This window comes from Haemorhous mexicanus, chromosome 1 (genome assembly GCF_027477595.1).
Source record: "Haemorhous mexicanus isolate bHaeMex1 chromosome 1, bHaeMex1.pri, whole genome shotgun sequence".
NCBI lineage: Eukaryota > Metazoa > Chordata > Aves > Passeriformes > Fringillidae > Haemorhous > Haemorhous mexicanus.
This window is the reverse complement of record NC_082341.1, coordinates 39,047,767-39,063,162: the sequence shown is the minus strand read 5'-3', so window position 1 is coordinate 39,063,162 and position 15,396 is coordinate 39,047,767. Positions and strand designations below refer to the sequence as shown.

Genomic DNA, 15,396 nt, shown 5'->3' with positions numbered 1-15,396 from the left:
GCCTGTAGCAAAGCAGAAACAATTCCTAAATCCAGTGCTTCCTGCTGGCTAAAAAGAATAAAACAACCCTAGTTCAGTTTTGACTAACAGCTAAATAAAGATTGCATGCATTCTAATTAGTTCACTTTAAAATTACATCAGTGAAATCTGCATGAACTTCTCAAATGCAACTATGCAGACTAGCCCTCCACTTAGCCACTCACTGCAGATGGAATCGTGCTTCATTAAGGAGACTGAAAAAATTAAAGAGAAATAAAAAATACAAACATGACAGTTCCTCAAGTTGATGTTTCCTGCTTGCCAATTTCAACTAGAATGAAAATAAGTAAATCCATTCACTCTATTGTTCAGTAGCAGAATGTAATCACATGTTCCAAGAAGCATGAACATTTAAATATTATAAGACTCAAGTCTGTGACAAAGAGTAACAGACATTTCTGGGCAAGTTAAAAAATCCCCAACAAATACAGAGCACAGAAACCAGATTCTCTCTTCTTCATGATAATTTCCCTGCAATCCCTCCCTTCCTCCTTCCCTTCCTCCAGAGAGGTTAATTGTAAGGAGATTTGCAAATCTGAACATTGCTTCAGTGCACTGAAGTAATCTGGAACAATTCTGTGCCTTTATAAATATAATTTTGCTCTATTAGAGCTCACTGCAGACAAGATTTATGCCAGTATAAAGAGGGCTTCTCTGCATCACACCCTAGTACGTGGGCCGGGTTGTGTCTGAGGGGACCCCAAAGATCATCAAGTACAGTGACAGTCCCTGCAGCCTACACAGTTTATGAAAAAGGATGGAAGTTGAAGAGCTGCTGGGCTAAGTTGGGCAGTTGTGGCAGAAAGGAGCTCTATTTTCTTCCCCCTTATACCCTACAAAAAAATCCAGTTTGGGCTCTCTTTATGAGAAGGCTTCACCTTACAAAGTAACTGTTGCTGCATCCTGCTTGAAAGAGTGCATTCTTGTGGGAGAGGTTTGCCCAGCTTCCTGCATGCTCCCTTAATTGCAGGAGGCAACGTGTGACCCTCGGCAGCTCCTGAGCACCCAGGGCCCGCATCCAGGCAACAGCGAGATGCTGACGGGCACCTGGGGTCACGCCGAGGATGGGGCTTCAACGGCAGCCTAGAGATCACGTAATAGAAGGGCAGAGGTTAGTTTCCTAAGGCTCTCCATCACATAATGAGCCACTGTCAGCCTTAGCAGCCTTCTCACTTCAGCGGCAGCAAGAAAATAATCTTGCGTGCTCACCATTTGTCTCTATGCGGTGATTAAAAACACCGAACAGACTGGGAGGCCACGAAGGACAGAAGTGGTTGGAGTGGGGTCCAGAGCCCCAGCTGCACCTACACTGCCCTAAGCTCTCCTACATGAGCTGAGGTGGGACAGCCATGGAACAATGCCCAAACCTGATGCGGTGCTGGTGGAGGGACTGGCTCCAGGCCCTGAACCAGGAGCTGCAGCTCAGGTTTCGGGGACAAAGCTCTGGAGTTTCTGAAGGAAGGGTATCTGATTAAAGACAGCAGGGTTTTATTTCAAGCTGTGTTTTGTCCTGTTGTAGGATGATAAGGCAGTCATCACTAAGTTGTTTCCCCTCACACTTTTTGTCTTGCCTATCTGGAGCACAAACGTTTTGCAACAGGGACTACACAATGAAAGAGGGTCCCTACACTAGTGGGATCCAGTTTCAGCAGGTCTTGCAGATATTATCACAAGGCAAATAGCTCCACTTCTGCCCTGGAGGTAGTGTAGTTATTGACCTCTCTTGATCAGATCTGGGGAGTAAAATGGGGTCGAAGATAGCTTTTTTCCCCCTACAGGAACAAAACAACCTATAAAGAAATGCAAATTTGCTGCATTCCTTTATCATCTCACTTCATTCTCTGAAACAAGATAAAAGCATACAAGAACAGCTCAGTATCTCTTCTCTTTCAAACACTGTACCCCCATTCTTAAACTTCTACTTATCACTCTGGCTGTGCACCTAGTTCCCATCTCTCCTCTGATGTTTGTGAGGAACACTCATTAAGCTCAAAGGGAGCTGCATATGCAGGTACTTTTGCATGCCCTTTAAAGACAGAACAAATAAACACAGGACTGCAGCTTCTAAGCACAGATTACTCTGTATACTGAAAACCAGTATCTACTCCTCCTTAGCTCCTGGGAAGAGACCTTGGGGTTCCTATTTGCAGGTGCCATTATGATTACTTTCCCCAACTAGGACTGGTTTGAGCATTGTAGGCTTATTTCCCTGTGAGATTTCTCTGATACTTTTTTCTGTCCTTTGTTCATGGCTTTCACATTACAAGATAACAACTGTAAGAAGACAAAAAAAAAAAAGTGAATAATGCACAGGGGGAAAAAGAAAAACCCGAATGACAGATGTGCCTTTGTTTACATAAACTTCTAAAGAAATGGAGTTAAAACCTAGAGATATGTATGAAAGGAGGTCAGATAAGAAAATAGTTTCTCAAATCTCTTACGAGATGAAAAGCTCCTGTTTATGAAGGGATAACACAGAATCACTTCAGACTTAGTTCTTAAACCCAGAAGACGAGACACACTGCATTCAAACTGATGACATTTAAAATAATTTCTCTGTTCCCTTGCAAATGCCTTCTACAGAAATGCAGCCAGAGGACATCCCTCACTTCTCTCCAGGATCCTCTGTTCCCCCTCCAACCTGTTATCCCCCTTTCAGTGCCTGTAGAATTTTGAGATAAAGGCAACTGCTAAAGGGCAATTTCACTTAGTTCACCCCAGAAAACAGGCAGAGCAAAACCTTAATTCCTGTCGGCAAAGCTCCAGCTATCCTATGGGAAAAAACAATCCATCACCTAAAAGGCAGTAAGTCTTTTCTAGTTTATCCAAAGTAACTTTGGTTAACATGCTAGAAATACTGCTGATACTTCCAAAACCTACTCCGATGTGACGTTACAGCATTTAATAAGATTACTGTTTCACGTCAGCAATAAAGTACTTAGGAACTCAAGACCAACAAGCCTTCAGGTGAGAAAAGTGCTTTTTCTTCTCTTCCAAACTACATCATACTGTTTTATGGAAAAAAACCCAGCTTCATGTGCACTTCATATGCAGTGAAATAGCTATCAATAAAATCCTCTTCATTCAATCTTATATCTTTGCATTTTAGCCTACCTTCTCCTTTACTCCCATCATAGTCTCCACTCCAACAGATCTACACCTAAGTATAGAAAAGTGCACTTCAGGCACACAAGAAAACTAGAAAACCTAGAAAACCCAACACAGACAGTGAATTAATGGAAATCCTAAGACCTCCTCCCTCAGTAGCTTGAAACTTTCCAATAACCAGAACTTCACATTCCCATGAAAAGGAGCTGGAAACACAGCACAGTGGTCCAAAGGATGTATCTGGTTCTTTCTCCACTACTCAGCACTCTTTCTTTGAGAGGAAAGAGAGGGTGGGAGAGAGAAATGGCATACAGTGAGGAGGGACAAATATAACTTTAGGACCTCTAGCACCTGACCAAGTACAGAGAAGGGAACTACTGGGATGCCCCACACAATTCAGAGATGTAAAACGCTGAAGATGAGAACCAGTTTAAATCACAGTTCAGACATAAATGCCTCATCATCATCAATTTTTCTTTTCCTGTGATCTTAAACTCTCTCCAAGAAACTCTTTTGGGTGAATTAAAGTTAAGAACTGGTTGGGCAATTTCCTGTCCTCTCTTATGCACACACTGCAAATTTCTGTAGTGGTTATTACTGGTATTGACCTACTGACACCAGGAACATCGCTGATAGAGGTAAAAACCCTCAACAATCGAACAGATCCCTACACCAGAGACTTTTGTGCTACTGCAATCAATCCAATCAAAAATGAGAAAGTTGAGAGAAGCATTACCCCATGGGATCTGAAAAAGGCATTTTTAGCTATATTTTCAGTCTTGATGGGGATATCAATAAACTGGAAAAAGAGAATATCACATATTTCTACATAAATATTTTAAAATGTTAATCTAAAGGGTGAACCAGGGATTTCTAGAAAAGAAGGAAGAGGAAAATCCTTTGGGGCTTTGGTGTGTTTTGCATAGTCAGGTTTACTGGCTTTGCAGGTTTAGAGAAGAGCATTTGCCGGCTCATTTCACCTTTCAGAGAGGGTCCAGGCAGTAAGAACACACAGCTTTTAGGCTGCAGTGTTAAGGACTCAGAAGTCTGTAAATGCAGGTCTAAAGTTGAGTACCAAATTCATACTCCTTTTCCTCCATATGAGTGCAGATACTGGCTTCAATTACATAATTGCATAATAATATTTTTCCCTTAGGACTGCCACATATATGCAGGATATGACAAACAATAAATTGTTTCTGAGACAACTTACATTCTTTGGACATTCCCACTTCAAAGCACTTCTGTAGTCTGCAGTACTGGCAGCGATTTCTGGTAACTTTATTGATAACACAGTTTTTATCTCTGTGACATGTGTAAACCATGTTCTTCTGGATACTCCTGCGGAAAAAGCCCTGGAATCAAGAAAAAAAAAAAAAAATCAAGTAAGCTTCTGAGTTTTCTGTAAACCATAGAGACAGGCACAAATGTTGCTTTAAAGTAACAAAACTAATTCAAAATTATGGCTGGAGTATGGTATTTTTAAAGACTCAGTCTTACTATAATTTAGTACTGTTTGTTGCAACATAAGACTCATCTCCTAAATAAAAACTAATTATCTAATGCAACCTAAGGCCAAAATAAACAAAGCTAGAACTAGTAAGAGCATTCAGGAAATGAAGTCCTAGATTTTACAAAAAAGCTCAACTAAAAATTGTTTGAGCTTATGAATGTAAGTAATGAGTTGGGTAAACAACAGCCTTCCTAACAGATCCACTTGGAAGTCAGACACTCATCCAATAACAAACAGACTCACTCAGCCTGAAGGTCCCATCTATTTTGGTTACTGCAGAGACTCTCTATTTTGAAGGCTGCACCTCCAAAGAGAAATAATCCGAATCTCAGGTCTCTTAACTGCTGAAACTCCTACAGCAATTAATGAGGCTTCTGCAGGTGGAAGAGTTCCAGTATCAGGTTATTGAGTTGTGAACTTGTAAAAGTTGCCAATTACAGCACTTTTTTTCTTACTCAGACACAGCTGTGAAAATAATCAAGTAATTACAATGATCTTACACAGAAATTAAAGAAACCTAGAGGTCTGGTTTATACTTAAGGAACACCATTTAACTGAAATCCTCATTCAACAAGTGAAAAAGAGAAAAATAGCCATAAATGGTAAGGTTAGGTGGCACAGAAAAAAGGCAAAACCCAAGTTAATTTCACTAAACCCCAAGCTTTAGATAATATCATGTAATAAAGAAGAAAAAAAAAGGCAGATTACTTTAAGCATTTTAGAGCTCAAGCCACAGATATTCAGGAAAAGTATTTCTGCAACAGACATTTGGAAATTTGACAGCACTATTTAACCTTCTCACTCAGATTTTGAAAATGGTTTCAGCGAGCACCACAGTCAAATTTCAGTCAGCATCACAACATTATGGAAGAATAGTTAGCAATTTAATATTTGTTGGAGGGCTTCAGAGGTTAAAACTCTTCAACCAGCCACATGTTTACACCCTGCAGGGAAGCTGTAAACTTGATGCCACAGATGATAGCTCTGTGCCCACAATGCATTTGTCTAAAGATGCAATCATGGTAAGCTATAAAATTGGCTCTCCTCAAAGTGCTCACTGAGATACGTGTGCAGCTCAAAAGACAAAACTCCCATCGTTCAGAGCTGACTGAGAGACTTTCTGGCTATTTGATCAGGGAGTGGTAGGGCAGGCAGTAAGGGCTGGTCATAAATTCCTTGCACAACCAACGTGCTATAGATGCTAATGTTATGAAAATACCTCAGATTCACTCAGAACTGAAAAATACCTCCTTAATCACGTAACCCCTGGCAAAAGTTTTCTGCAGCTCTTGCACAGGCAAGCCTTGTCCTGAGGTTAGCTCCTCTGATTTAGGAGATATTTATTACTACCATCAAGTGGCAAATAAAAACTCTCCACATCTTTTCCTTAAGCTACTGGACCCAGAAGAAGAATTTAAAGCTATTTGTTTTGATAATTAAAACCTTTCAAGTTATCAATAAACACTGCTATTTTATATTCTACACTTCTGATCATTAACACTGCTTGAATTGTTGCAATGGCAAGTATGGCAAGCGTTTCTACGATTGTTTACTTGCCAAAAAGAAAATTTATGGCAATATTCACTCATTTCTTGCTTTGATATTCCCCTGGGATGCCTGGCTCTGGGGTAATTGCTGATATGGCTAACAACAACAGTGAGGCATCTATGGCATCTATTGGTTTAATTCAACAGGTAGAAAATGTGAGCTGTGCTGTCTCTCTATAGCTTATTTGGTCATCACTTTCTAGCTGGAAAGACACAGCACAAGCCAAAACTAGTAACTTCTATGGCAGCCACCCAGCCTAATCCAGTGCTGCTGCAGGTGATTTAACACCCACAGCCACCAATAGCATTACTCTCCTACCACCAGGCTGATAGGGCCCAAATGAGCTAAGTCACCCAATACTGGGAAAAGAAGAGACAGTCTTCTCCAAATACATCTCTACTCTACCAAAATCTAACCAGTAGCTAATTGCATCTACTGATCAGTTGCTCTGATATATAGCTGCAGGGTGTGCATCCTTATAAGCCAGGGTTTAATTACAGCCCATCAGGAAGGAAAGCAGAGGAGGCTGCCTAAGTCCTTAGCAGACAAACGTGACCACACAATGCAGCTGAAAAATGCGATCCATCTGCAGACAGCAAGTATAAAGCATTCATGAACTCATTACTAATAAAAAAGGCTTAAGAAGAACAAATTTGGAAAAAGCAGATCTCCAGACTGACATGAAGACAGTTTCCTCATCAGCCTAACCTACCCAGGCAATGTCCTCCACAGAGTGTAAGATATAGAGGAAGATAGATACTAACTGTGGAAGCTTTGACTGCTGTTTGACAAATTACTTTTTAAGAACTGTATCTGATTTTCTTCCTGGAATTAATCATGGAACATAAATAAAAATAAACTTGTTTACACAAAATATTCAGGGGAAAAAAGGGTTTAATGTAGTCCTGGTCAAAGCTAAGGACATTATTCTCAACAATGTATTGGTGCCCACTCAGAAGTATTCTTCTCAAAGTCAGCATTGGGATACCATTCCTTGTAACATTTGTGACAAACTCATTTTAAAAGCTCAGCAATACATTATCAAAAAGATTCAATTTTTAAATTTTCCTTGGGACAGGCACTAAGATTATAATTATCTTTGCATACAAACCCCAAACCAAGCCGGGACAGGAGCTCAGGCACTGGTGGGTGAGGAGCACCATTTGCTGGGCACTGGGGGCTCAGTTTCCTCACACGCCTCCAGAAGCCTGGTGTGGTGCAGCCACGCAGCACTGCAAGCAGGGCCATGCTCAGAGATACTTCCTGAGTCTGAGCTGAAAAACAGTGTCCTATCTTTCTCTCTGCAGGGATTTGGACCCCAACTGCAGCTCTGCAGTGAAAGAAAACTGTGCAGGACACAGAGATGGCAGAGTAGGTGCATGCTGCCCAGTTAAACAGAAAAGCACATTTAAACCCTTTCAAGGCTGGGTTCCAAATAGTACAGGTATAATAACTGTGGCCTTTTCACTAAAAATACTGAAGTTAGAAGCAAGCCTAAGTTTTCCTCCAAGTGCTTTCTGTCAAATGACTCCCACCTGATCTCACAATCCCAACAGTTTCTTCAAAAACCAAGAAAATCCAAATGTGACCTGATGCTAAGAAGTTGTCAAAAACTTCAGAGACTGTAAACCACCACTGCTTATAAATTAATCAACTACTAGTGCCTATTGGCTCTTGGAAAACAATATACTAGCAACTGTAATTCAATCACCTCAAAATGAATCTGTTTGACTGAATATTAACATATTAAAATGTTTTATGCAAATATTTTAGCATCCCATCCAAATTAATACCCTGTGATGAGAGATGAGACACTCCAGTGCCAAAAACAATCACAAATTATTTTTTCTTTGTAATTTAAAAAGGCTTATGAATATAAAAAAAAAAACATTCTGTGAGACATAAAGCATTACTGTCATACATAACTGTTTCTGATAGCACCTACAAAGTACTTGAATTTAAAGGAGCGGAAGCTACTGAAGGCCTATCAGGAACAGTGATTTACTCCAATATTCCTTTTATCCATAGCTTTTGAAAGGAACATGTATCTTGTGTTTTTATTTTAGACAAGACAAAGCTTTGTGGAAATCACACTTTTGAATTAATTCTGTTTTTCTGAGCTGCTTTCATCAGCATCCTTTACAGAGAACATTTTAGACCAACACTTCAATTTTTAATCTCATCTTTTCTGTGTATCATGCCACGTTCCTCCCAGGCCCACCAATCTTGTTATCTTAATGGATGACAGATAGAGTATCACTCTGACCATGCCACATTAGGCATCCTCATTTACCGAGCACAAGGAAAAAATGCTGAGTATAAATTATTCAGAAATCTATTGTATCAGCGTGTGTTCCCTGAGCATCCACCAGTGGCAGAGCAGACAGATTATTTTTCACTTTTAATTGTGTTGATATCTTACCTGCTGCACTGAAAGCAGAGAGTGATATGTGAAACCGTATGTATCAAGCAGCAAACAAACCCGGTTTCCTAGGTCTATTGCACAGAAGTAAATAATCTATTTAATCAATCCAACCTCAACTCAACTCTGAAGAAACCACCTCATCCCATTCACCACTTACTTTTGCAGCAGGTGCCTGTGAATTAGTCAAACTTTGAGAGCTCAGTAAAGAACAGAGTGCACACAAAGAATATGAACTATTGCAGTAATATTTTGAATGCTGTTATGCCACTGGCTGTCTGAATACAAAGGACCTCATTAAGGATGAGCCTTCAAGACAAAGTTAAGTGTTTAAACTTATGAAGTCTTATGGATTTGTCAGCATGAACTGCTACCCTTACATATTTGATAGGGAATCTATACAACTCCCTCTCCTTCTCTGTCCAGTTGATTTTGGCAGGGCAGATGATTTAGTGATCAAGTTATGCACATGCATGAAGAGATGGATCATTTGATAACAACATCTTAAAAATATTTTGCCAGCACAGGGCATGCCAAGTCCTATTTGCAGGCATAGTGGGCTTGCAAGCTGAAAACTTGCACTGCAAGCCAGGGACAGGGTAATCAGCAGAGAAGGGCTATTGCAAGTTCAATCTGTTTGAACAGCCTGCTCAGTTCATCTGGTTCAGCTTTGATTACCCCCAAATACAGGCAGCCAGCTATGACTCCTGCAGATTTAGAGGCCATTCTTTGGTAAATTTGCAAAATAAGCTTCCGAGTGAAGCATATTGCTACTTTATGGTAAAAAAACCAAAGGAGTAGGAAGGACTTTTCCATGGTACAGTTTATCAGTCATTTATAAACTCTGACTGAGCTCTGAGAGGAAAGATAAATACCAGTAGCAGCTGAAAAGAAAATCCAGCCCACCACACACCTGAGACCTCTGCACTTTGCTTTATTCTGAAATAGGGGCTGGGCAAATATGTGCACTTCTTACAAAAGAAATGTTTGTGATGTATGGCTTCTTTTCAATCTCTCTATTTTAATAATTTAAGTTACCCTCTATCCTTGCTAACCCTGTAAAATATATTTAGAGAAGGTAAAGCTCCCATTCCTGCTCTCTCTGGAGTATCAACAGACATTTAAGGTATCTCTCAGTGATGGGATCTGCACAGAACTGCTTTTTTCTGTGACCAGGGAATTGCTCAGGTACATGCATGAACTAAATGCAGTTTGCAGTATTTTTAACAACTAGTGGCAGGGAACAAAAAACTCCTGCCTCACCAAATCCTGGTAGGCTCAACAGTCAAGCTGGGGCAAAGACATGCAATTTTTAGTTGTTAATCATGAATATTTACTCTGGCAGGCCTAGGTAACATGCAAACCTGCAACTAGAGTTGCATAGAAAGGCTTACAAAAGATCTACAACCCAGCATATGCTGTTCAGTGATACCATACAGACAAAACACACTGCAAAATGGCTGCAGCCAGAACAGGAGACCCCACAAGTAACGAAAACTACCAAAGCAGCTATCTAAAAGGAAACTCAAATGAGCTTATTCCCAGTTGCACAGCACTTTTCCAGGATGTCTGCACTGTCTATCACACTTTGGAAGTCACGGCTTGCAGAATAAACAAATTAATTGTCTGACATAGTGGCTGGAAACGACTGCTGGCACAAAATGGAAGCAGCTACAACAATAAGTAAAAAAAGGCTCACTGCCAGAAAGTAGGGAAATTGTGCTGATAATGTATGTCAGGGCAGGACAGGAAGGTCTTTGCAAAAACAAATTTCAATAGCTGGTAGAGAGCACCTAGAAATGCCAACCAGCCTGTGGTGAAGGAACTCAGCACCAGCCCGCCCTGGGAAGGGCTCTGGCTTTGTCTGTCATTGCTGGTATTTCCAGCTTGCCATCCACACTTCTGCTTGTCTAGCCATTAATTCTGCAGATTAAGAGCAGCTCCAAGATTCTATGGCCAAAGAAGCCTAAATTTGCTCTTGAAACTAGTGTGGCAGTGAATTTAATTCTTTTTAATCAACAAGAACTCAAAATTCAATAAAAATAAGCGGCTGTCATCCTACATCTTGCATATGGAAATACAGACCTCTGGATTTAAGAGCAATCCACTATGGGCAAAAAAGGTCTATTATCTTTTCGTTGTTGTTACACAAATGGAAAAGTTGGAAATATCCCAGGGTTTTCTCATTTCTTAAAAAGAGAATAGGGCCCAAAGGACATGGATGAGCAGATGAGGAACATGTCGCTCTTCTCTAAGCTACCAAAGAGGGGATACTTGTTGCAACTACAAAAAACCTACAAAAACTACAGCAAAGACAGAGCAAGCCATGTCTGATAAATCCTAATAGTTTCTAAGGTGTAAAAGGTCTTATGGACGTCACTGGACAAAAAACAAAAAACAAAACAAAACAAAACAAAAACAAAAAAAAAACAAACAAAAAAATTCTGATGACAGAGCTTGAAGAAAACTGTTCATGGAGCTAGTAATGCCAATTAGCCATTAGCCCCTGGGGAGGCTGGAAAAAACTGCCATTTTATATTGCGCCCCTTGCCAAAACATATTCTGATTCCACAAACCTTGGTTTAATGTGAAAAACATTCTATAAACCATCTAAACATTGACTACTTTTGTTTTTTTCCTGGGGAGTTTGAAACACTTCTGCTGGCCAGCTGGCAGAGAGGTAGCTCCCAACAAAACAGGGGAGATGTATTCCATCAAGTGCAAATCTGCAACAACCAGATTCTTCCAGCGAGGGTATCACGGCATCCCTAGGACTACGCATGTATTTTTCCACAATTTCGATTTTCACTGAACTCCTGACCTTTTTAGCAAACATGTCAAAGTCTCCAGACAGAACAGTCATCACCTTGAAACAATATGTGAGGGGAAAGAACGGCTGAGATTTTCTGCTTCTCCACTTCAGTGATTTAAACGGAGAGGAAGGCGCTGGTATGCGCTTCCATCTGCTTTTTTCAAATTAAGGAAAAAAAGGAGAAGGAATGCATATAATTAAAAAGTTACAGTTAACTTCCTTTCAGTCGTGTCTGTAGGATGATTTTTGGCCTGCTATGAAACTCCAGATGGGAAGAGTAATGAATATAATTTAATACAAATAACAGGAGATCAAAGAAGTGCTTTTCTGAGTTATTTCACACAGTTTAATGGAGAACTCAAGAATGAATTATTGCATTTTGCTGTTGTTTTATATTTTTGTTTATGCAAATCAATTCCCTTTAACCTAATTTGTGAAGGATCAGACCTATAACCCAATAAAACCATAAAATGTCACTAGGATGGTTGTACAACTGGCTAGCACTTATCCAAAAGGCTGTATGTTGCTAACTGCTCATCGTTTTTTTTCCTCTCTTCCCCTCCAGTGCCTCAGGATTTATACCACCAATTAAGACAATAATGAGTGCCCCAGGTTGACCTCCCAGGAGCAAGAATTAATTAAGCGCAGTATTTCTTCGTAAAGAATGACACTTTTCCAAACCATTTATGTAGCTGCCCTCCTGCATGGAAGCACAGTATCACAGAAGACTTCTCAAATTGTTATCCCTCAATTGTATGACTGATTTTGGTTTACAATCATAATTTGTGTCTTTCTTTTTATCCACTGGGTTTTCAGATGGCTGGAGCGGGGGCACCATCTTCCATGGACAATGTCACAATTTTACTAGGACACACAAAGGTTGTTGTTTTGTTTTTTTTGCACAGAGCTACAATGGTAAGACATTAAACAACAGCTACTCTAACAAAGTAGTGGACCTCCTAGTAAAAACAAACAAAAAATCTCCACCAAGCTATGCCCCTGCAGTGACATGCAGATTCCTGCAGCAGGCAGGACAAGGAAAAGACTCATGTTAGCTATGCAATTACCATGCTGCAAGTACTTGCAGCAGTCTCTCAAATTAACCTCTCCATTTAGCTGCTTGGCAGAGATGGAAACGTGAAGAAGAAAGGGCAAGCTCAAACACAACCCTACACAGGAGAAGGAAGGTGTGTGTGGGTGGGGGGGTGTGTGTGTGTGTGTGTGTGTGTGTGTGTGTGCTCCAAGGAAATTCCCAGCACAGGCAGGCTTTGTGTCCTCCTCCTTTTCCCCTCCCAGCCTTCCCCATAAAGGCTTGCAGAGTTCCCGCACATATTTGGCAGCAGAGTTATTTATAAAAGAGGCACAGGGACTTGATTTAATTGTCAGCCAATACAAAAATCCCTGCACTTCTGCACCATCTGAAATTTATAGCAGCACTAGTTTCTTTCCTGCTATCAGCAACCAAATGTTTAGAGCTCAGCTGAAATAATAATGCAAACTATGCCACAAATATTTATATATGCCTGCAAGCTGGCTGAGGAGCAATTCCCCTCACGCTAGCAGAGATCTGCACAGTTTGCCTGCACAGCCAGCTGTTCCCTGCTCTCGCCCCAGCTGACCTGGAGCCAGTGCAGCAGCCAAGCCTGAGCCTGGCTGGCTGGGTGGGTGCCTGTGGGTGCTGGCAAAGAGCTGGCCCCTGCTTACCTTCAACACCCATCATGTTTCTATTCTCTTTGTCTAACCTGGGAGGAGTTTTAAAACACGCCCGATCAGCAGCAGTTTCTGAGGAGGGATGAAGTGACGTATGAAAATAATGCAGAAAGCAACTTAAAAATACTCAGATGAAATAACATGGACATAAACATGCCAAAATAAACCAGATGTCTTGAGCATTATGCTTCCTGGTACAGTTTTCAGGCATCTATCTGAATGACTCATCCACACACGTTCACTATCTCCCTGTAATTTTTTTTGCTCTTAGTTTTGACAGTTGACATCTAAACAAATATGTTGCACCAGATCTCTTGAAATCTGGCAAGTAATATCTTGTTCTTACTACTTTATCCTGCACTCTCATTCCCCTGTGTTCGGCAACGAAGAAACTCTGCTAATATCAAACTATGCACTAAAATCCTCTAAAGCCTAGAGTTTAGTGAAACTTGGATGCCTGGAGACTAGAAAACAGAGTTCAAGTAAACACCCAGAAATATGCAAGTCTGGCTCTCTAGTACTGGCAGTAGTCAAGGAAAATTACCTTTCCACACTGCAGCTGAAACTCATTACGAAAGGCGACAGCAGAGGGATGAGTTGGAGCTGGACCAGCTTGGAAAACCCACCATTTTTAAGAGTGAGATAGTGGCCATATCCCCCTGCCCAGTTTCCATACGCAGTCAGAGCACCCACAGTCAAAACGGTCTGGACAACATGGGGAAGCAGGCTGAGAAAGGTGGGTGAAATGCAGTCTGTGCCAGTGCAAGGGATTAGCAACTGCAGAAACAGAGACAGAGGTATCAACTGACTAGTTCCTCCAAGAAATAAAGACTTTCAGGGTAACACTAATCAGAGAGATGCATCTTGTTGCAAACCCCAACACAAATCACAGTAAGATGCTGAAAAAGCATCGCAGGACAAAGGCACTGCTGAATCTGCCTTGCCCAGTGGATCATTCAGCCAAGCTGTAGGGAATCAAGGGAGAAGTTTCAGACTGGGCAACTTTGATGATGAGAAAACATGACCTTTCAGAGATGAGTGAATGAAGTGGAGCTGATTAATCTAACACAGGAAAATCTTAGCAAGATGTTTTCCTGTTTTCTCCCTCCCCGCCAGACTTCAATCAATGGCCAGATTCAAGCACAGAGCTCACAGAATCACAAGATGATCATTCTTTCAGTTTACGAAAATCACATGGATTTAGGGTGAGATGAAAGATTGTTTTAGTTAGTTCATCCATTTGGTTCCTGGATGCTGTGCTTACATCTCTTCTGTTCATCTAACACTCCCTTTTCTTTCTTTTAAATAAAAATATGTAGTTTTCATTTTTGTTTCTGTACATGTAACGACCACTGTGCATTTGTGCATTAGTATCAACAAATGTGGACTGCGCAAGATCATTTGCAGGAGCATCTCTGAAATGCCTTGATCCTCTGATTAAAAAAAAAAAAAAAAAAGGTTGTGCTCATTCATTAAAAAAATGATGGGTTGCAGAGCTCTCTCTCTTATATGCTCTGCTTAAATATTGCTAAATCTGGAGAACTGCCACTCTTTTGGACCAGCAGAAAACATGTAAGGATCACAGCACACACTGAAGTGAGGACCTAATAATTTGCATATATATTTATCACAGGTGCACAGGGCTCCAAGCAAGGCAAGCACTCCAGAGACAGGGAAGACCTCTCTCCTGTTTGGAAGATTCATCTGGAGAGCAGCCAGCGAGGACTTGCAGGAGGAGTGAACAGTAGCCCATTGGAGTGGTTACACCACAACTATAAATCTCTGCTCTCCCTGTTAAGCGCCTGGGAGGAGGGAGACGGAACTGGCCACAGCTGACAGTAATGGGTCCCATTAAATTGTCGCTTTTAAAGAGACTCTAAAATGAGAACAAACTTGCTTCATAAGCATTTGATCAGTTTGCCTGACACCAGGCAATGGCAGACCCTGCTCATGTGCACTGGCTGGGGGCTGCTGGCTCTCCCCTCCGGCAGCTGAATAGCTGGAGTGAAATCACTGACTGCATTTACAGCCAACCAAATCTACATTTTTGGCACTACTTGTAACTGTGTCTCACCTTATAATTTATGCACCCATTATTCTAGACAGGGGATCCAGAAATAATATACTTTTCCCCTCTAAAATACTGTATTATGATCCGCTTTTTATTGCATGGTAACTTTTCCCACTGAAATATATTAAATGAAAAATTTTAAGCATGGCCGCATGAAATCATAAGAGACTTTA

General features: G+C 40.9%; 1 protein-coding gene across 4 annotated transcripts in view; it reads right to left on the bottom strand.

Moving 5' to 3' along the window:
* The window catches only part of RARB (retinoic acid receptor beta), a 206,695-nt gene that overhangs the window by 41,048 nt on the left and 150,251 nt on the right, over nucleotides 1–15,396 (bottom strand). For all 4 annotated transcript variants that reach the window (XM_059846447.1, XM_059846456.1, XM_059846464.1 and 1 more), the window contains one exon: nucleotides 4,361–4,502. In XM_059846447.1, the coding sequence (XP_059702430.1) occupies nucleotides 4,361–4,502 (142 nt within the window). The remainder of the gene's footprint in view (nucleotides 1–4,360; nucleotides 4,503–15,396) is intronic.